At 36.7% G+C, this 21,487-nt stretch overlaps 1 protein-coding gene across 1 annotated transcript in view; it reads right to left on the bottom strand.

Annotated features, from left to right (window-relative positions):
* Positions 1-21,487, bottom strand: part of LOC120422191 (lachesin-like) — a 70,228-nt gene that overhangs the window by 35,185 nt on the left and 13,556 nt on the right. The window contains exon 2 of the mRNA XM_039585572.2: positions 8,480-8,521. Within this exon, the coding sequence (XP_039441506.1) occupies positions 8,480-8,521 (42 nt within the window). The remainder of the gene's footprint in view (positions 1-8,479; positions 8,522-21,487) is intronic.

The raw sequence follows: 21,487 nt of genomic DNA on the forward strand, positions 1-21,487 counted from the left end.
GTTTTCAAAATTGACAACAATGTTGACGATTACTCTAAAGTTTATCAATGTTTTGTATAAAAAATAGAGTATCCGGCAAATTGATGAAGTTTTTTGCTTGAAATTCCGGATATAATTTTACAGTTTTATTGTCAGATTACCAAAATGTCAGATTACAGAAAACTTTTTAAATCTACTAAAAAGATGATCTCCAATCACTCTTGAAAGTTTTATGCTTAAAGTGAGTAACAGACGATTCACGCTTGATATATCACCATGTGCAAAGCAAACTTCCAAACTTTCTGAGCGTTTTTTTTTTTCAAGCACCGAGTTGATTTACGGGTGCCACGATATCTTGAGATTGGATTGACCAAATTGTCTGAAATTTGAAGTAAAAACTGTCAAGACAATTCCCATGCCCGAGCAGAGGTAAATAACACGGGAATACCAAATTTTGGTATTACTTGGGCAAATAACAGCGACCAAAATGTGCCCTTGGTTGCCCAGTAATAGATGGTAAAATACCATGAAATCATACCAAAGTCTTGTATGTGGAAGGGCACAACAATACCAAACCATGCTATTCCAAGGGTAAAATAATACCTCAAAATAAAACCATTTCAATACCAAGCTGAGGTCTTCTGGATTTTTGAACATTGCTTGAATACCAAAACTTGGTATTGCCATGGTTTTAATTTTAGGTATTCCTGCGCCCTTGGAAAATCATTTTTTTGGTATTCCTGTGGTCTTCTACATACATGATTTTGGTATGATTTCATGATATTTTACCATCTATTACTGGGCAACCAAGAGCACATTTTGGTCGCTGATATTTGCACAAGTAATACCAAAATTTGGTATTTTCATACCATTTTTAGTGCAGCAGTTGCAGTTAGTGAAAAAACGAAAATGATCCATATGAGCAACTCTCTACGAAATCGGCCGATTTATACCATTTTTATTTTTTGTATTTTTTGATTTGACTCAAACTTTGTGGGGGCCTTCCCTATGACCAAATATGCTATTTTGTGTCATTGGTTCACCCATACAAGTCTCCATACAATTTTGGCAGCTGTCCATACAAAAATGGTATGTAAATATTCAAACAGCTGTAACTTTTGAGTGAATTTTCTGATCAATTTGGTGTCTTCGGCAAAGTTGTAGGTATTGTTGAGGACTATTGAGAAAAAAATAGGTACACGGAAAAAAAAATTTGAGGATTTTTTTTATCAACTTTTTTTTCACTAAAACTCAATTTCCCAAAATACGTATTTTTTGATTTTCAAGATTTTTTGATATGTTTTAGGGGACAAAAATCCGCAACTTTTGAGCCATAGAGAAACATGGTCAAAAAATCTGCTGCCGAGTTATGAATTTTTGAAAAAATAGTGATTTTTGGAAAAAATCGAAGTTTCATGCAAAAACAAGTTTGACATTATTTTTAATGCAAAATTGAATTTACAATCGAAAAGTACTTTACATATTTTTTGATAAAGGGCTCCGTTTTCTAGATATAGGCACCAACAGTTTGATTTTAGCGAAATATTTGCAGTTTTTCAATTTTTTAAAATAGTGACCATGAGTGACCATTTCTAAAAATATATTTTTTGAAAAGATCAGAAAATTTGCTATAAAATTGTCTAAGATACATTGAAGATTGGACCTTTGGTTGCTGATATACAGCGGCTTAAAGAAAAAGAAACACGAAAATTGAAGTTTTCTAAGTCTCACCCAAACAGCCCACCATTTTCTAATGACGATATCTCAACAACTAATGGTCCGATTTTCAATGTTAATTTATGAAACATTTGTGAAATTTCGAAAAAAATATTATGAAATTTTTTAAATCAAGACTAGCATTTTAAATGGACGTAATATTCAATGTTTGGCCCTTTTAAAATGTGGCCTTGCTGGAAACCCTTGGTTTTTATGGAAAACTAAAATTTTTGAAACAATAAATTTGCAAAGGAGACAGTCACTTTTTTATATAGGCTTTATCGAAAATGCAAATTTAGAAAAAGGTTATTTTGCCGGAATCCCGAGTTATAATTACAAATGTATATGGTAGTCAGGCATGGTTTTGGGGATCTTTGAAGGTCAAGAGGTGAGGCATTTAGAGCTGCACAAAATGGCGTTCTTAACTCAATATGACCCAAAATGCACGTGCGACAAGATAGCACGACAACGACGATGTGGTGCCACCAAATTGAGCTCATATTTTAAAAAGTTCTGTTGACACCAAATTACTACCTTATCTTGGGTTTGAGCTACATATTGTTGAAAAATGTGTCTTCAGAAAAAGGCAGTAAATTGGAAAAGAATATGTTACCATTTCTGTTTTGTATCATTTTCCAAATATCAAAAAAAAAATGACAGTTTAGGATTAAGTTTAACCACAGCTGATCACAAAACAAATTCATTTGGTTTTCTCATCAACTGTGTTTGTTGGCCATGAAATGAGTCAGCCTTTTACTTTTTGAATGAAATAAAAAAGTTGATTAAATAAATTAAAAAAGAACTCTAGAAAAGACTAGGTTAATAAGTCTGTAAACAAAATTTACCTCCATTCTTGTAAAACCATGACCTCTGCGTAAAAACACTGCCTCATAATGCAATTTAAGACCAAGTTAACATGGGTTCCGCCAAGGGGCAACCCAAATCACACCCACCCGCATCCGCCTGACTTATTAACCGTTTTACGGCAGATTGAAAACTTGCAGGCACTATGCTTTTCCTCCTGCTCAAAGAGCAACTATATAAGAAAACGCACCACCACCAGAGTTGGGGTGTTAAATTGAAAAGTTTTCCCTTTTCTTCTCGCAGATAGAAACACACACACTTTTACAACACGCTGAATAAGTAAACCCACGTGGCAGCCACCAAAGGCATGCTAAATAGAGCGTCTAAGTGCATTCATCTTCGCCTTCCTGACGGAGCTTTTCAAGTGAGGCCAAGATAACCAAAAGGGTCCGCGTGTTCCGTTTCCGCAGCGGGAACCGGCTTCACACTGGTAGGTTGGTCCTGGATCCTGGGTGGACTTTGGAACGAAAACGAAAGGGTGCAAAAGTGAACAGAAAAAAAGGATACCTTACGCCCCTTTCCAGAGCAAAAGAGTCGGAGCAATTAAGTTTTTAACCTAGATTTTCGTAAACTAAGCACGTAATCTGTTGAAAGTTATGCAAATTAACGTTATAGAGAAAGTTTTGTTCCATCGTCGGATAGTCGGATAGTTTTACCAGGGTGGGTCTCAGTGCTTTCACCGATTAATGTGCACTGAGACCAAAGTGGCAAAGTTCAGCCCTGAACTGAAAGCTCCCTGGGCTGATCCTTCCACTAGGATGAACCAACTATTCCAACTGTGTGTACTGGTATAGTTGGATTCAGCAGCAGTGGAAAGAAGGACGAAAGTGGTTCGAACATTTGATTTTTTCGCTTTCGTACTTGTTCTTTATTTTTCCCATCAAGCCAGGAAAAGTTATAACGAGGTATTGAAGATAAAAATCAGCATACGTTTCGAGTTTATACTTTCCTCCCTCACAGAACTGATTCAGTGATTGAATGAAGATTGATTCCGATTTTGAGCGAAAGCAGTTGAATGAACGAAAGGTAGCTAGACAAAGTTTTGTGTAAAGGATTCTTCCCGATGAAGTGGATTTTAGAGTGTGCTTAATTACGCTTCATAGGGCTGTGCTGGGGAGGCAAAAGTTTTGCAATTCCAGTCGATTACAGTTGTTCGCTGCTGGATGTTGAGGAATTATTTGGAGCATTCAGTATTTCATATTATGGAGAAGCATTCTTAATGCTCTGATACTCAAAGTCTTTTGAAAAAAATAAAAATAAAAACATATGGGTAATTCTCCGCCAGCTTACACGAAACCGGAAAAAGTGTGTCCACAAATAGTTAAAATCGTTATGAAAAAATGTTCAGAAGACATTATTCAATTAAGTTGCACCCCAATTCCTCAAATATATTAGGCGTCATCCATAAAGTATGTCACGCTAAAATCGACTATGTCACATTTTGTCACGCTGACTCTGACCCCCCCCCCCCTCGAAAAGTACGTCACGCTTTTTCGGACCCCCTCCCCCCATCTTGATTTTTTGTTCAATCTAAAAAAGTTCAATCTTCAAAAGTTCCTATCGGCATGAGACACCCAAGACTCATAGGTTGTTTTGAATTTTTTTTTTTAGCAGTTGTTGCATGATTTCTAAATGTAGGATTATTTTTTAATTTGGAGTTCAATCGAGGAAGTTTTTTATTATTTATTATTGATGATTTAAATCTATTAGGCCGCTGCAAATATTTTTTGAACTTAATGTCCCTCGCCTCTGACCAAAGTCGAAGGGGGAGGGCAAAAAATAAAAAAGTTTAAAAATTGAATTTACGAGCCATGGTTTCAACATTTGAATGAAAAAAGTATTTTAAAATGCATTAAACACCTGTCCAGTTGTTTTGCAACAATTGCGGTGGAATTTCATAAAAAAATCAAAATATTTTTAATCCAGCCCAAACATGCTTAATATTATTATCAGTGCAGAAAATGCATTTTAGATTGTTTTGAGTCGATTTAACTTCTTTTTTCTTTGAAATTTTGAATTTTTTTGAAATAATATTTTTTTGTCCTTTGATTTTTCCGACACATTTTGAAGGGAGGGGGTGACATAAATTTTGAAAAATATTTGCAACGACCTTATTAAAAACTCTGTGTTTAATTTATAAGTAAAGTCTATCAAACTTTTTTTTTAAAAAATATTTTAAGACTGATTTTTTAGTATTCAACAAATAGCCTAGCGTGACGTCACACTCTCACGGACCACCTTCCCTTCCTTGCCACACTTTGTCTCGTAAAATTCCAGTTAATATTATGAAGTTTAGTTAAGTACTTCAAAATTTGTGCTAAAAAAAGATTTTAGCATAAGTCCGGAAGATTTAAAAAGGGTGGTTTTTGTAAGTAAACTCACCATGTTATACATTTTTAGAAAGGTATTGAGAAGACCTTTCCAAAGAGATCAAAAGTTTTAGGATCTTACAACCCTATCAAATTTTAAAGCACTTAAGTGTTATTTATGAACTTTTTGGAGGTCGGATCTAAGATATTTTGATGAAAATGACCCATCGTTGGATGCGTAATCAAATGACCTTTGCACAATAGGTTGACAATCTGACAACCCTATCGAAAGTACATTAATGTGAGGAAGGCATCAACCACCTTTATGTTGTTTAAGTTACGTTTTTTAAGTTTCCGCCTGACTTGGCGGTGTTATCAAAAAGTATAATTTTGCCGAGTATTTCAAAATGTCGAAATCGTGAACGCTCTGGAACTTTTGTTAGAAGTAATTTAGCACCATACTGTCTGAGAGAGTTGTTCAGGACATTCAGGGCTTAACTCCTACGGGATTGGTTTCATAAAATAATAAAACATGATTTTTGTAAATTCAAAAATGTGAAAATGCATGATTCCCCATAGTTAGGGGAAAGTGGGGCAAGTGTAACAAGCTAAGGAAATGCTCGTTATAACCCATCAAAAACGTTAAAAATCTGTCGGATTTTTTTATAATCATCTTATTCCAGGTCTTGACTAAGACTTTGATAGAAGAAGTTTTTAAAAAATCCTGTTTTTTAATGTAAAAAATTGATTTAAAAAAAATGATTTTCCGTACGTTCTTCTCAACTAGTGGGGCAAGACGAACAACCCGTTGGGGCAAGAGGAACAATGCATGAAATAACATGTTAATTTGCTAACAATTGAACTGTTATCACTTAGGTACATCAGATTAGAATGTATTTGAAACGTTTCTTTAATTTTTAGATTAATTAATTATATTTTACTAAAAAATTTATCGTTTATACAAAAACAAATTATTACTTAGATGAAAAAAAGGAAATTTTCATAATATCACTATATTTTGTACGGAATTTTTTTTATCAATTGTTTATCAGTTTTTAAGTACTTTTATGTATTAATTTCCCAATAAAATATGATGTTGCAGCAATTCGTATTTTTTCCATAATAAAAATCCATATGGTACACTTGCCCCACCTGGACAAGGTTTTTTAAAAGCTCTCAACAAAAATAGCCAAAAGTTAAATCATACTTTATAATAGGTGCAAGTCATTGGTAGGGACACTACTGATCTAGGAAAAATAGCATTTTGATAAAATGAGCCTTAAATCGAACCCTAAACCTTATTTTGTACTTTCCAAATATTATAAGAAAACAAAGGTTTTGAAAAAAACTTCATTAAATCTCATGCCCCGTGGCGTTTACGTCGTTTTGGCGGTTATGTGGTAGTAGAATCAGCTAATTGCATTGCTAGCAACAATTCCTCATACTGGAAATAATCAAAATTGTAAAAATTACGGCCGTACGAGCGATTGTTTCTCTTGCCCCATATGGTCGTCTTGCCCCACCTTCCCCTATTTCCATACAAACTTTATTCACTTTGCGTCAATCGTGGGCCTAACTAATCGCTCCCAAATTTTGGGAAGTTGTTTGGGACCTTAAAAGGGACAACAAGTAGCTGAAAAAAAATTCCAATTCCACCCTAATGACCCATTTGTTGTATTACAGGGAACACTAACAGTTCCGAAACTTTTGTGTTTATTTTTCAATGATTTTTGTGTGTTTTGATAGTAACAATAACTCCACTACGTTTTAGCTAGATAAGAATAGTCAATAACGGGTGCTGATTTGTTTGAGCTGAAATGACCAAAATTTAAATTAAAAATGTCCAAATGTTAGCTCATACTAGAATCACCTACCTAACAAGGAGTTATATATAAGTATACTGATTTAAATATTAAACAATTATGTAGATAGCTGTATACAATACTGATTAAAGATGACGAATTGTTTAAACAAGCAAATATCTGTATACCGTTGTAGAGAATAAGACCAGGATAATAATTCATGCATAAAAAGAACTTAAATGAATAAATTATTTTATGGAAAGTAAGACGAAGAAATGAATTAAGACCGTTTCAAATGTTAAAGTCGAAAATCGATTGTGCTTGGTTTGCTGAAAAGCAACGACGACGCACATAAAGCGAGAGCACCATCGTGTGCCAAGAAATTGGTCAGCAACGTGTACACACGCTGTATGAGTGTGAGTGCTTCGTCTAGGTTGGGTCTGCTGCGCAACGTAAAGCTTTGCTAAATAAAAGAGAGAGAAATTAGAGAGAGAGATAACGAACGAATGCGGCGATGGCTGAAAAGCTTTCGAACGTCGTGTCAGAATCGCGCGGCGCGGGAGAAATGAAATGAAAGAGTCGTAAGTGTGAGTGCGCTCTTTGCATGATCGTGGAGAGTGGCTTTTGTCGGGAAGGTCTTCAGTCTTGTTTGCAAAGTTGTAGCGAACGGTCGTTTGACGACATTTTTTAAGTTTTGGCCGTGAGTTTACCACATGGCGCAGTCGATAGGTACGTATGGTGAGGATTTCAATGGAAAAAGAAAGACAGAGAGAGGAATGGAGTGGACGAACGCCTCCACAGCGCAAAAAAAAATCAGTTGACGAACGCCTCAACTGCACCAAACAAACAAAAAAACAAAAATGAGTTGACGAACGCCTCAACTGCAAAAAAAAAAAATAAAAAAATGAAAACAGTTGACGAACGCCTCAACTGATCACATATAATGTTGACGAACGCCTCAACTGATTTCTGAGCGTGAATCGGATAAAAAAAAAACATGAGAAAGGGTTAATTAAGAACCTAAACAAGAAAATGGAGTGGAAATGTTTTTTTTAAATAACACGTACGGAAAAGTTCGAAGAGAGAATGCAATGGACATTGATTTTGAGATTTTAAATAAAAAAGTGATTTCCATCATAAAAGAGCAACAACATAAATTGCAATGAGTTTGGAGAAGAGTTGATTTGTTTTTCACAAAAAAAAAAGATGATTGCAATAATTCAGTATTAATTTGGAAATTTCAGTCAGTTCAAGGAGATAATGTAAGAAACTGTGGTTGTAGAACACAAGTTTTCTTGAGATTATTAAGTTAAAGTATTTATTTTATTAAAAAAAAACAAATGGTTTGAAATGAGCACAAGAAAAGTGGGAGAGCTGAAAAAAAAATCGCTCGATAAAGCAAAAAAAAATGATTCGATGGTTTCTGAAGAATAAAATAACAGTAGTTTTCTTTTTAATGAAAAGAAAAAAAAAACAAAAAAAAAAGATGATTGCAATAATTCGGAATTGATTTGGAAATTTCAGTCAGTTCAAGGAGATAATGTAAGAAACTGTGGTTGTAGAACACAAGTTTTCTGGAGATTATTAAATAAAAATGTTTTTTTATTTAAAAAAAAAACAAATAGTTTGGAATGAGCACAAGAAATTGGGAGAACTGAAAAAATCGCTCGATACAGCAAAAAAATAAAAAATAATAAAATGATTCAATGGTTTCTGTGCCGTTTTTCCATTTTTTTTTATCAATCTGCAAAAATGTCAATCTTTTTTGCAGAGATTGGCTGTTAAGTGTTTAAAAGCTATGTGCCTTACCCCTGTCTAATATATATGAACTGCCGTCTTCCACTGGTTCTTCTGAAATAAAAAAAGGAATAAAGTTTACATTAGAGAAATAAGAATAAAATTTTCGTTTTATCTTTGTTCTGATAGGTAGTTAATGTGTTCAACTTTGTTTTAAATCATCAATAAGCCCAACATGGTCAACAACCCCCCATTATAGCTCAATTATTACAAGCAAAAGTTAATATTAGCTCGGAAGTCTTGCTTCTTCGAAGTACCAGAATATCATGGTCCTTTTTGTCCGTTACTTTCCAAAAGTTTATCAACCCAAGCGTGCGACAACACACAACAAACGATCCGTCCAGTGGCAGCGCGCAACGGTCTGCCAAGATGGTACCGAGTTGAGCTTCCGGAATGGGACGCAACTACCGGCGCCATCCTTTATCCACAACCCCTTTTGCTTCTTTATTTGCAAACAAGCACGCCACCATAATCTGCGAAAGTCAGTTTGTTGGGGGGGTGGTCTTTCTTCAAACTGTCCCCAGAAGCGCTCCGTGAAGCATGGGTCTATTATGAATATTATTCAATAAATTGAGGCCATAAAATTTAGCAAACATAAAACGGCTCTAACAGAGTGTGGGAAAAGCCGGAAAATAAAGTGAAAAAAATATCATCGCTTTGTCGCTCGGGGCTTCGAGGGCACCCCGGCGGAACACGGAGAGAGAGCTTTATGGATCAAGATATTTGGCACAATAAAAGGATATTAGACCGTTTTATTTATGTTTCCTCTTCTGGAGTGAATGGGCCAAGAGGAGTAAAAGTGAACCGAAAGAGCAAACCTTCCTTCCTCTAATCTTTCGCTCACCAAAAAGTGCCACCACAAGAAAAGGAGAAAAAAGAACGATCCTCTTGTTTGGGTTCATTTTTCGCTCAATAGCTTGTTCTTCTGGTTGAGAAATCTTCACCTTCGTTTGAACTGCTGCTGCTGCTATTGTTGAGTCTTGCGAGACTTTTCCAATTCAAGACGACTCAATTCATTGCTTATTGCTCCGACATAAAATGATGTTGTTCTGGGGTTTACGACTCTTGATGGGAGTGTAGTAACTGCGTTCGGAATTGTAGCTGCGAGCTTGTAAATTATTTGTAAACAAGCTTGTAAAATGTAAAAAAGCTGAGTGATTTTTGTCAAGGTTCTAAATAATCCGAAATAATAGAAATAAATCTATAAAATGTTGCCTTAGTGGTCAGTATTTAGATGCCGGTGTGTCTAGTACTAAGTTTGCTGGGATTCCTATCTAGTTAGTACAAGAGAGCACACGGGCATCAATTTATGATCTGTTACACTGACCAACAAACAATGATAAAAATGACTACGCAGGCTTAACTCGAGGGGAAGCATGAAGTTTTGGATCCCCAGAAACACGTGCACTTTGTATTTTTCAAAAATATTTAGACAGGGCCGAATGGTTTTGCCTTCCTCACCTTACTGAGGAAAGGCTATAAAATCACTCGGAAAATGAACTTTTTAATTAGACCTCCTAGACCTACCTTCATTTGTACATATCGACTCAGAATCACCAGCTGAGCAAATGTCTGTGTGTTTGGCTGTATGTAGAAATGTGTACCAAATCAATGTCACTGGAATATCTCGTCACAGGCTCAACCGATTTTGACCGGAATGGTTTTAATCGATCCGTCTTAACGTCTCCTAAGTTGCTTTTTAAATTCATGCAGTTTTATCATGTATTTAAAAAGTTATGTTAAAGAAACTGTTTCTTATTAAATTAAAATTATGGTAAAAAGGGTGTTTTTTCATGAAACCCCCACATGTTATATATTTTTAGAAAGCATATGAGAAGACCTTTTAGGTGAAGTAAGAATTTTCAAGATCTGACTTACCTATCTTAATTTACAAGCAGTTTAAAAAATGGTCTGAATTCACATAACCTCAACTGGTCGGGTCTGATCGCCACGAAAAAGCCGTTTAGAGGGATGCCATTTTCCTCAAAGGCCGTGTCTGTATAATCTTGACAAAAAGTCTGTTGGTAGTCTGTTTTTATACTCATCACTTATTTTTATTATGACCTCTTAGGTGCTGTGAACGTTAGGGGAGATTCATAAACATGTGGACACTTTAGGCGGGTTGGAATCACTATAAATGAGAGGAAGGCATAAACCACCTAAAGGTGGATTAAGTAACGTTTTTCTCCAGAGTTTGTCTGGAGAATTATGGCGATTCGTCGCTCTTGCATTTAACCAAAAAACATGCATGCAATATGTTCCATTGTGAGTTCAGTGCGCGGTCCGATCGATCTACACGGGTGGGACGAAGTATACGAGACGTCCGTGAAAATTCAACTGTCAGGTTCATTCCCCGAAAAAATCATCCATCAAGGAAAAAAAGCTTTTGATAACGGGATCAATCGCGAGACTTCTGGATTAACAATGCAGTATCCTGACAGTATCAATTACCACATCTTTATAAGACTTATATGACACGTAGTGGACAGTACAAGAGAGCACCGATTGCTTCCTAACGTCAACCTGGCTACGAAAACCCCACAAAACCAAAACGATTCGCTAGAAAAGAAAAATACAAATCCCGAAATGCTCATAAATTTTGGTTTCATTATAAATAATTAGCTATTTGGTTATAATTCCGCCCTCAAAACCGCAATACCCTTCCCTTTCCTCAGTTGCTTTCCCCAGCCCCCATTGGTTGACTTTAAAGACTGAGTTAGAACGAGGGGCCGGGTGGGGAACTCTTGTCAAGAAACTCAAACGCGGTTTTGCACATCAGAGAAAACAAAATCACTGACTCTATACGCCTCAGCAGTATTTGGAAAACGGCAAAAGGGTTTCGCTTTTCTCGCTACTTTTACTATTATGTGGAAGGTGGGCCCCCACCTTGTGAAACCATGAGTAAAACGGGCTCTTCCCCACAATCTCTCTGACCTCGACGTCGTCGTCCCAGGCTGGTTGGTTTGGCGGTCGTCGGTGGAGCCTCTCGGTTCAGGTGACGCCCCGGTGAAGTTGAGCATGATGATGCTGCTTCTGATGATGATGATGAAAGGATGTTTCGCCATGGTGTAAGGCAGCTGCTAATTAAATGGAATAAGGGATTTTGGTTTGCCTTTTTCCAACGCTCTTGTATATTTTATGATTTCCTTTTGATGCGGTCTGGGTCCGCCAACTTTCTCGTCACTGAAAGCTCGCCTCGTACAACACACTCGGGTGGAAAATTTGCGACTAATAATTAATTTTCGTGCTGATGTGATCGGCATAATTGGTAGGTATACCGTGAAAGGATCAATGACATTGCCGGGAAACGTTGGGAAGAAGGGGGGAAATTCCAGCAGCTTCATTCATAGCGCGTGTTTACAATGCATGACAAAATGTCACATACTCCTTTTACCGGTAGTTACACAAACTGGATACGATACATAATATTGAGTAAATTTATTTAAATCTCCGTTTTGTCACCACTGTTTTTGAAATTGAAGTCACGAAATTTTACAAAAATAGCTCAAACATAGCTGCTTTTGCATTTCGTTTTTGCAAATCACATATTTCCAATGAAAATGCATTTTTGCGTTGAAGGGCAAATCATGTAAAAAGACAGGTTTTGATGGTTCTAGACTAACTCAACCCTCCTGAGTCTAAATATCGTGGCACGATATTCGTGGTCAAGATTCACAACTTCCAAATAAGAAATTATATCGACTGGTAAATTTTAACTAATTAAGGGGTTACTAAACTACTAGAATCGTCAAAAGTGATCTGGGAGCGTGCAATCCAAGATGATGTTCAATATCTAGAATTTTTTTTGTAAGTGTCATATGTGTTACATACGTTTAAAGGACCTATTAAAAAAAACTCTAGATATGTTGAAAACTGTTTATAAATAAAATAATGAGCAATTCTCTACGAAATCAGCCGATTTGTACCATTTTTATTTTTTTATTTGGCTCACACTTTGTAGGGCCTTCCCTATGAGTCATAGGCTATGACCAAAGAAACTATTTTGTGTCATTGGTTCACCCATACAAGTCTCCATACAAATGGTACGTAAATATTCGAAAATCTGTAACTTTTCAATTATTTTTTTCTGATCATCTTTTGATTATTCGCTCTACAGCATTGCCTTGGCGTTCTCGATTGCGATTCCTACTCGATTCCTACTCGAAACTAGGTGTAAGAAGGTTTGATTGTTGAGGCAATTTCATACCTCTTTTTGCATCTTTGCACCTGGACTGAGCTAACGACCTAACACATCTTGGTTAGACCGGGACCAACATTTGCTTCCCTATCGGACGGAAGGCGTGATCAGACAAATCTCGTCTCGAAAAATGCCACCGGGACCTTCTGGGATCGAACCCAAGCCGACTGGGAGGCAATCACGCTTACCGGAAAAAATTAGCCGATTTTTAAATCAACTATACCAAAATTTAATTTCCTAATATATGTATTTTTTTTAATATTCGAATTTTTTTGATTTCAGGTTTTTGGGGGACCAAAACTCGCAAATTTTGAGCCATAGAGAAGTATGGTCAATAATTCTGCCGCTGAGTTATGAATTTTAGAAAATTTATTTTTAAAACAATCTAAATTTTATATATAACATTAGTTTGGGAATTCGTGGTTTAAGCATTTACAGTCGACTCTCTGGCTGTCGATCTTCTCGATATCAATAATTCTCCATATATCGATGAATTCTTCAGTCCTTTCAATCTGCATACTTCAATAATCTTCATTCCTCGATATTTTCCCTTGCTTGAAGGATCTTTTCCTCGACGGTCCCTTGGATTCTGTTTGCTTTGAAAATCTCTTCCGGTTGTCAATAATTTCTCTTTCTCATGGCTTGCAGAGACATTTTTCTTGGCGAAACGAAGCTTTGAAGGGTGTTTGACATTAGTTTGTTTTTGTTTGATGGACGTTGCCATGATTCTCTCCCATAGCTGGGTATCAAGAAAAAAATATTTTCAATCGAGTCTTCATTTTGCATCGCTCTGTAACTTGATGACTCTCTTCCTCGACGGTCTCTTCGATATTGACAACCAGAGAGTCGACTGTAATTAATGTGTGAAAAACATGCAAGTCAGGAGATTTCCAAGTTTGTTAACAGATCGCATGAAAAACAACGCAAATTTAACCCTACCCGCCCATGTGGATCGATCGGGCCGCGCACTGGACTCACAATCCAAAGGTTTCCAGTTCGAATCTCGCCGTTTGCACTCTTAAATTATTAGTTAAAATATGGATGTTCAGCGCCGTCACTTCGTGCCATACTTTCATACACTTAAGAGCCCAGGGCGGTGAAGTCCTGTTCAAGGTAACTCAAGAAGTAATATTTGAATAAATTTTGAATTTTCAAAAGTTTGTTAATAGGGCGTCCAATTTTCCCGGGTTTTGAAATTCCCGGGAAACGGGAAAAATATTTTTGGAATCCCGGGAATTTCCCGGGATCCCGGGAAATTTTTGAAGCAGTAATAAAATCTATGTTTTCATTATATTTGTTATGTTTTTCAAGCCTAAAATTACAGAATTAACTCAATACTGTTAATTGGTGATAATTTACACTTGGGTAATTCTCTACCAACTCACACGAAATCGGGAAAAGTTGCCCCGACCCCTCTTCGATTTGCGTGAAACTTTGTCCTAAGGGGTAACTTTTGTCCCTGATCACGAAACCGAGGTCCGTTTTTTGATATCTCGTGACGGAGGGGCGGTACGACCCCTTCCATTTTTGAACATGCGAAAAAAGAGGTGTTTTTCAACAATTTGCAGCCTGAAACGGTGATGAGATAGAAATTTGGTGTCAAAGGGACTTTTATGTAAAATTAGACGCCCGATTTGATGGCGTACTCAGAATTCCGAATAAACGTATTTTTCATTGAAAAAAACACTAAAAAAGTTTTAAAAATTCTCCCATTTTCCGTTACTCGACTGTAAAAATTTTTGGAACATTTCATTTTATGGGAAATTTAATGTACTTTTCGAATCTACATTGTCCTAGAAGGGTCATTTTTTCATTTAGAACAAAATTTTTCATTTTAAAATTTCGTGTTTTTTCTAACTTTGCAGGGTAATTTTTTAGAGTGTAACAATGTTCTACAAAGTTGTAGAGCAGACAATTACAAAAATTTTGATATATAAACATAAGGGGTTTGCTTATAAACATCACGAGTTATCGCGATTTTACGAAAAAAAGTTTTGAAAAAGTTACTTTTTGCGTTTCTCTTTGTTTCGTCGTCCGTGTCTGTCGCGGGTGACCATGAATGGCCATGATCGATGACGACCAACTTTTTCAAAACTTTTTTTCGTAAAATCGCGATAACTCGTGATGTTTATAAGCAAACCCCTTATTTCTGTATATCAAAATTTTTGTAATTGTCTGCTCTACAACTTTGTAGAACATTGTTACACTCTAAAAAATTACCCTGCAAAGTTAGAAAAAACACGAAATTTTAAAATGAAAAATTTTGTTCTAAATGAAAAAATGACCCTTCTGGGACAATGTAGATTCGAAAAGTACATTAAATTTCCCATAAAACGACATGTTCCGAAATTTTTACAGTCGAGTAACGGAAAATGGGAGATTTTTTAAAACTTTTTTAGTGTTTTTTTCGATGAAAAATACGTTTATTCGGAATTCTGAGTACGCCATCAAATCGGGCGTCTAATTTTACACAAAAGTCCCTTTGACACCAAATTTCTATCTCATCACCGTTTCAGGTTGCAAATTATTGAAAAACATCTCTTTTTTCACATGTTCAAAAATGGAAGGGGTCGTACCGCCCCTCCGTCACGAGATATCAAAAAACGGACCTCGGATTCGTGATCAGGGACAAAAGTTACCCCTTAGGACAAAGTTTCACGCAAATCGAAGAGGGATCGGGGCAACTGCTGTGTGAGTTGGCGGAGAATTACCCACTTCAATCTTAACAAGGACAGCAGTTTTTAAGATAGCTTAAAACACATTAAAATCGCTTTTTGATGTGCTTTGGAATTTGAATTAACCGCAATTTTAAATATATTTCTTTTTTATTTATTTATATAACATGACTACAAAAGCTTAAACAATTACATTGAAACTGTCTAAAACAACAACACTTTAGATAAGTTTAGATTTTTATGTTTTATATTAAAACGTATTTTAAAAATTATCCCTAAGTCACTACCGCCAACTGGAGATAATCGGGACTGCAGTCTGAATAGATACAGGAGATTTTAGAGCAGTAAATTTGGAAATCGGTGTACTAATTGTTTTGTAATATTCCTGTTGTAACTAAAATCAATCAAAACAATCAGAACATTAAATAAATAAAATTCAACAGAAAATATTAAAAGCGCAAGGCGGATCTGTAAACTAAATTTTCATCAATTTTCCCTAACAAGCCAAATTTATGCTGATACATGCCGAATACAAATATGAATGCTTTAAAATTCTTATCGAGTCTAAGTATTGAACTATTCATCTAATTTCGGGAATTCCCGGGACAAAATTTAAAAAATCCCGGGATTTTTGTCCCGGGAATTCCCGGGATGGACGCACTATTTGTTAAATATGATTATTGTAACATTGATAAATAGATTTTTTCAGTACTCGAAAAATGTCATGTTTTTCTCCATGGAAATTAACTCAAATTGGAAAATGAATTTCCTTTACGGGTTCTGATTATCATTTTACCCCAAGAACAGCTTGAAATTTTTTTAATGTTACAGATTTATAGGCGCCTTCAGTAGAACAAATTTCTTAGTAATTTTTTTTTAATCATGCTTCAAAATTAGTGTTGTTATTTTTATGGAAAAAGACAATGTTTAATTATTTTGATCAAACTATGAAATTATGATTGAACAGCTGATAAATTTTTGTTTAAAGAAACATTCAATTGATTTTTTCAAATGAAACATTTAAAGTTTGTTTACTTAGGGTCATTTTGACGATTCAATTCAATTTTCAAACCTGTAGGCGGAATTGGCTGTCAAAAAGTCACTCCGATTTAAAAAAAAAAAAAAAAAACAATTTTTAACAAAACTAGTTAAAACGTGCATGGGCATTGTGTAGCCTATCTCAGTACATGTTTTAAAATATAAGTCTTGAGACAAGTCTCATAGTTTGAATAATATTACAAACATAAATTGAAATCCTATTTAAGCACTCCGGTTTATGCTAATATTGATTTCAATAGTTTTGTAAAATCTCCACTTTCATGTTTTCAAGTTAAAACCCATTCACCTAAATTCATATTTGTTTCAATGTCCATTATTAAAGCTACCCCATCTATATTTTCCATCATATCGACACCATATCCACCACCCCCGATTTCCCCTCGAGGATAATAAATCGCTCAAATTTGGATACCAATCTGTTGAAAATTCACATTCAATAGACGAATTAGCCTTCACGTGTAATTTATCATCACCACCGGAAAATCGATAACCATCAGTTCATCAAGAGTACATGTAACCCGGTCGAGTCGGGTCGGGAATTTGTGAGGGGACAAATCTGGGCGAGAGAAATAAATCTGAAACAAACGCGCGACACCACCCCCTCCACCCACACAGCAAAGTTGGTGGCCACAAGGTGGTGGAACGATTTTTGGACGGGGTTGGAAGGAGGGCAAAGCTCCACTGGGACGATACACCCTCTTTTCCAAATTAGTGCGCGTGGTAAAGAGATGAATGTGCTCTGTTGTAGTGATTTATTACGTTCCATAAATATAATTTCAACTGCTTTTCACTCGCTGAGCTTTTTCTTGCAATGCTCTCTTGCTGGAGCTTTGTTATCGTTCAAATTTTCACGTGTTTTTGTGTGGTAATGGATTTTTCTTCTGCTCGCTCGCATCATTCCAATTGCTCGCCAGAACTCTAGGAAAGCCCGACCAACAAAAGAAAGGATATTTTGGCGAGGAGTGATACAATTTAATCGGCTAGTGAGCAGCAAGCACGAACCAAAACTAAACATTTCCTTCCCTGGCACGATCATCTCGTTCTCGTTTTTTTTTGTCTGCTAATTTTCTTCGACAAAAGATCACGAAGAAAATGGATTAAGCTTTTTGCTTGGGAATCTGCCACTGTTGCTGTTTTGGGAGAATTTCTTACAATTGTTGAATCGCGTGACGCTGTACATTACAGATGATGAGATATCCACCAATCTACGATGTTTCGCTGGAATGTTTTTCCTTTCCGTCAATGTCAGCTTCCGAGATGGGAAGCAGAACTGTTGTGAGTCTTATTCATACCAGATGTAACTGATTTCAAGTATGCTTTCTTTAAATACAAGCAAGCTTAAGACACAATGATTTGTCTTATAACTTATTCATTTATTTTTAAATTATCCTAATGCTGTGATTGTTGATTTGATTGTTTAATTTTAAATTGTACTGACCTTTATGGTTTGAGATTAAATCAGTGTTCTACAAAGTTGTAGAGCAGACAAATAAAGCAGTTCCATATGAAAATAGCACAAACCAAAAAAGTGCTCCAAATTGGTTCAAAATTAAACTGAAGGTTCCATGGCCCAAAAATCTATTTATGTTTGAGTTTTGAGGCTGCTAGGGTGACCTGCGCCATGTTTCGTGGTTAGAAAAATTGATCGATTTTAGCCATCTTTCACTAAACCACATTTTACGAAAATCAAACAGGGGTCAAGCATTTTTTCTAGATTACATGTAATTTGATAAAAAAAATATTTGAAATGTTTTAAAGGTTACATTTTGCCTTCCCCACTGAGGTAAGGCTATAATCCTGTGTGTGTGCGTGTGTGTGTGTGTGCAACCAACCAAACGGGACCACGTGGTCGCTTCTTACAAATTGAGTTGTTTCCATGTATTTTTAGCTCTCATTCTATACATGCAAATAACTCGCATAGGCATTTGGAAGGTGTTAGCTCTGACGAGCTTCGGTGACCCATTTCTACGCTGGCTAGCCGAGCACGAGGTACTTCAGCTTTTGTCGACAAGCCCCGCCCTGAAGAACGTTTGGACCAATCGGATTCAAACCTTATTTAGAACTTCCGAACCCTTGTCAAATGGACAAGGACCCAGCGCGTATATAGTTGATGGTGGTAACAGTATTCCTAATTCCAGTCATAGCTCACCAAGTCGCGATGGCCTAGTGGTTAGCATTTTTGCTTACCAATCCAAAGGACGGGGGATCGAACCCCGACTCGAGCGACTTTGATTTTTCGTACATGTTTCAGAGTTTCAAGATTTATATTTCCTATACTTTCTCGTTGGGAGCAGATGGGTATCAAACCACTGAGGTAAGGCTATAATCCTGCTCTAAAAATGAACTTTGTATAAACACGTCGTAGACCCACCTTCATGTATACATATCGACTCAGAATCGAAAACTGAACAAATGTCTGTGTTTATGTGTGTGTATGTGTGTGTATGTGTTTGTGTATGTATGTATGTGACCAACAAACTAGCTGATGTTTCTCGGCACTGGCTGAACCGATTTGCATTCGACTTGGTTTAGGGTCCTATAGATCGAGTTTTATACAGATTGAAGTTTCGATAAGTAGTTCAAAAGTTATGTATGAAAATGTGTTTTCACATATAACCGGATCTCACTTAAATGTATGTAAACTATGACCGGGTCCATAATCCGACCCATCGTTGGTTAGGTTATCAAAAGATCTTTCCAACGAGTCCAAAACATTGAATATTTGGCAACCCTGTCTCGAGATATGGCCACTGAAGTGATATTTGTGTACTTTTTTATTCCGGATCTAAAAAGTAGATGAAATTTGTGTACTGTTGGAAAAGAGTGAGGAAGGCTCCAACCACATAGGTGGATTAAGTTAGTTTTTCTCTAAAAATTGAAATTCATAATCTTTGAAAGGTGGCAGTGTGTGGCCGAATGGTTACGCTGTCCGCTTTGTAAGCGGATGATTCTGGGTTCGATTCCCATCTGCTCCAACCTTTCATCGGATGAGGAAGTAAAATGTCGGTCCCGGCCTTGGTTTTTAGGCCGTTAAGTCATTCCAGGTGTAGGAGACGTCTCCATGCCATAAGTACAAACAACACACCAAACCAAGCCTACTCCGGTGGAATCGCTGGCGGCGGTTGGACTCGCAATCCGAAGGTCGTCAGTTCAAACACTGGGGTGGAAGGTTCCTTGGAGTAGAAGAGGTTTGGGTGCTCTCCCCATTCAAGCCTTCGGACTCCTAGGTTCGAGCAGAAACTTGCAATAATGACCACAAAAGACCCGGGGGTCGTTAATGTGGATGGTTTGATTTTTGATTTTGAATCTTTGAAAATTAATCTTTCTTCAGGTTAGGTCAGTCGAACCGATTTGTAAAACAATTCAAAAGAGAAAAAGAAACAAAATTATAAAACATCATTAATTTTTGAAAAAAAAAAAAATAAGAACCGCCATTCGAGATACATGAATCTAATAAGCGTTCATAATTTCCCAGAACATGAACATTCTGACATTGAAAAGCGGCTCGATTTCTTGAAGGGCGATTCTGATGATGGGATGTTAGCGCGATATGGTTTCTTCGTTGTCTCCTGTGGTAGGTCATAGCTCACGACCAAAGCCAGCCGACCAGCAGGAGGAGAAAATTTTCAATTTTTCAACACCACCAGAAACCTCCAGCTGATGCGGCCCAAATTCGAGTGTTCTGCGCCCAACTTTGCCGTCGTCGTCCTGATGCCAGGACCAGGACTTTGACTCAAAGTGTGCGCCGCAGGCAAACCGGCGAAGAACGGCTCCAGCAGCATCAAGTCTGGCACAGCATGGATGATGTCCTATTGTTTTCTTAGTGGAAATTTATTACCACTTTTCGCCTTTTTCTCGCCGCCCAGCAGTTCTGCCAAGAGTCTACGCCGTCAGTTTGCCTCGAGGTGGAACACGCATATTTCTGCGCTGGAAGCTGTGAGCTCCTCCTCCAGCCTGGTATTTCCGCCTTTGTACTCTATCGATATTAATTTTACCTGGGGACTGTTAATGAAATTTTTGCACCGCAAAGTATTTTAAAATGGAAACCATTTCAATGTGCTTTTGGTACACGTGTAGAGGAACCATGGGCCAAACCTCAGAGTGAAAGGATTTCAATGAAAATGTTGCACAGTTTTGTAGTCTCTTATGTGTGAAGAAGACTTATAAAGTTTTTGGGAGCTATATAATAGCTTTAAAATATGTAGCAATTATGATTTCAGATCAGACTTGGAGCCAATTCATTAGTCATAATGGATTTTCATGAATTGATGTTTAAATTTTTTGTTCATAATCCTAATGAAAAGTAATCAATTACAGAAATGCAATTATTTAAGTCAATCTACCATCAATTTGCAGCAAAGCTCTTCTGTCTTCAAAATAGAATATCAACAGGATTTGTTTAAGTCTCTCCTAAGCTCCCTTGAAATGCAAACATTTGTATGCAGGATATCTCATTGATTCGATATGTGTGTCTATTGAGAACAATCAAATATATAAATTGAATTTCTTTATCAGTATGAGAGGCATGCAGAAGGTATGGCTCTTCACAATCCTGCATCCCGCAAGAACACGAACTATCCTTCCATTTAGCTCGTTTTTCAACAACTTGAGATTATTATCATCAAAGCTGGTGGTATAGGTTTCCAAATTACATTTTAGTACTACGATTAGAATGCAAACACACACACACACACACACATAGTCACTCTTGGAAAGAGTTTACGCTTGCATCGTTTAGTGTGGTAGGTAATCGACAGTCTGGAATATTCATGCTCGAGTGTGGTGCCATTCATCCACTTTACATCTTGCTATCTATCAATCTAGATGCAAAAATGTCTGTACGTACACAAATGTACTCCGTGACTGTGCTGGTGGGTGGATGGGTGCAGCAGAAGCTCAGTATAGTAACACCTTCCAACTAGGGAACACATCAGTAGCATGCGAGCATTGCAACGAATAGGGTGTCTCGAAAAGTGTCAATATAAAAGCTAAGGCTTGATTTACATCTAATTCTGAAAAAATATATCACGACATCATTTCTGGTTTTAAAGAATGATATTCTGTTGTGCCAAGCTATTCATTTGCTTT

This window comes from Culex pipiens, chromosome 2 (genome assembly GCF_016801865.2).
Source record: "Culex pipiens pallens isolate TS chromosome 2, TS_CPP_V2, whole genome shotgun sequence".
Classification (NCBI taxonomy): domain Eukaryota; kingdom Metazoa; phylum Arthropoda; class Insecta; order Diptera; family Culicidae; genus Culex; species Culex pipiens.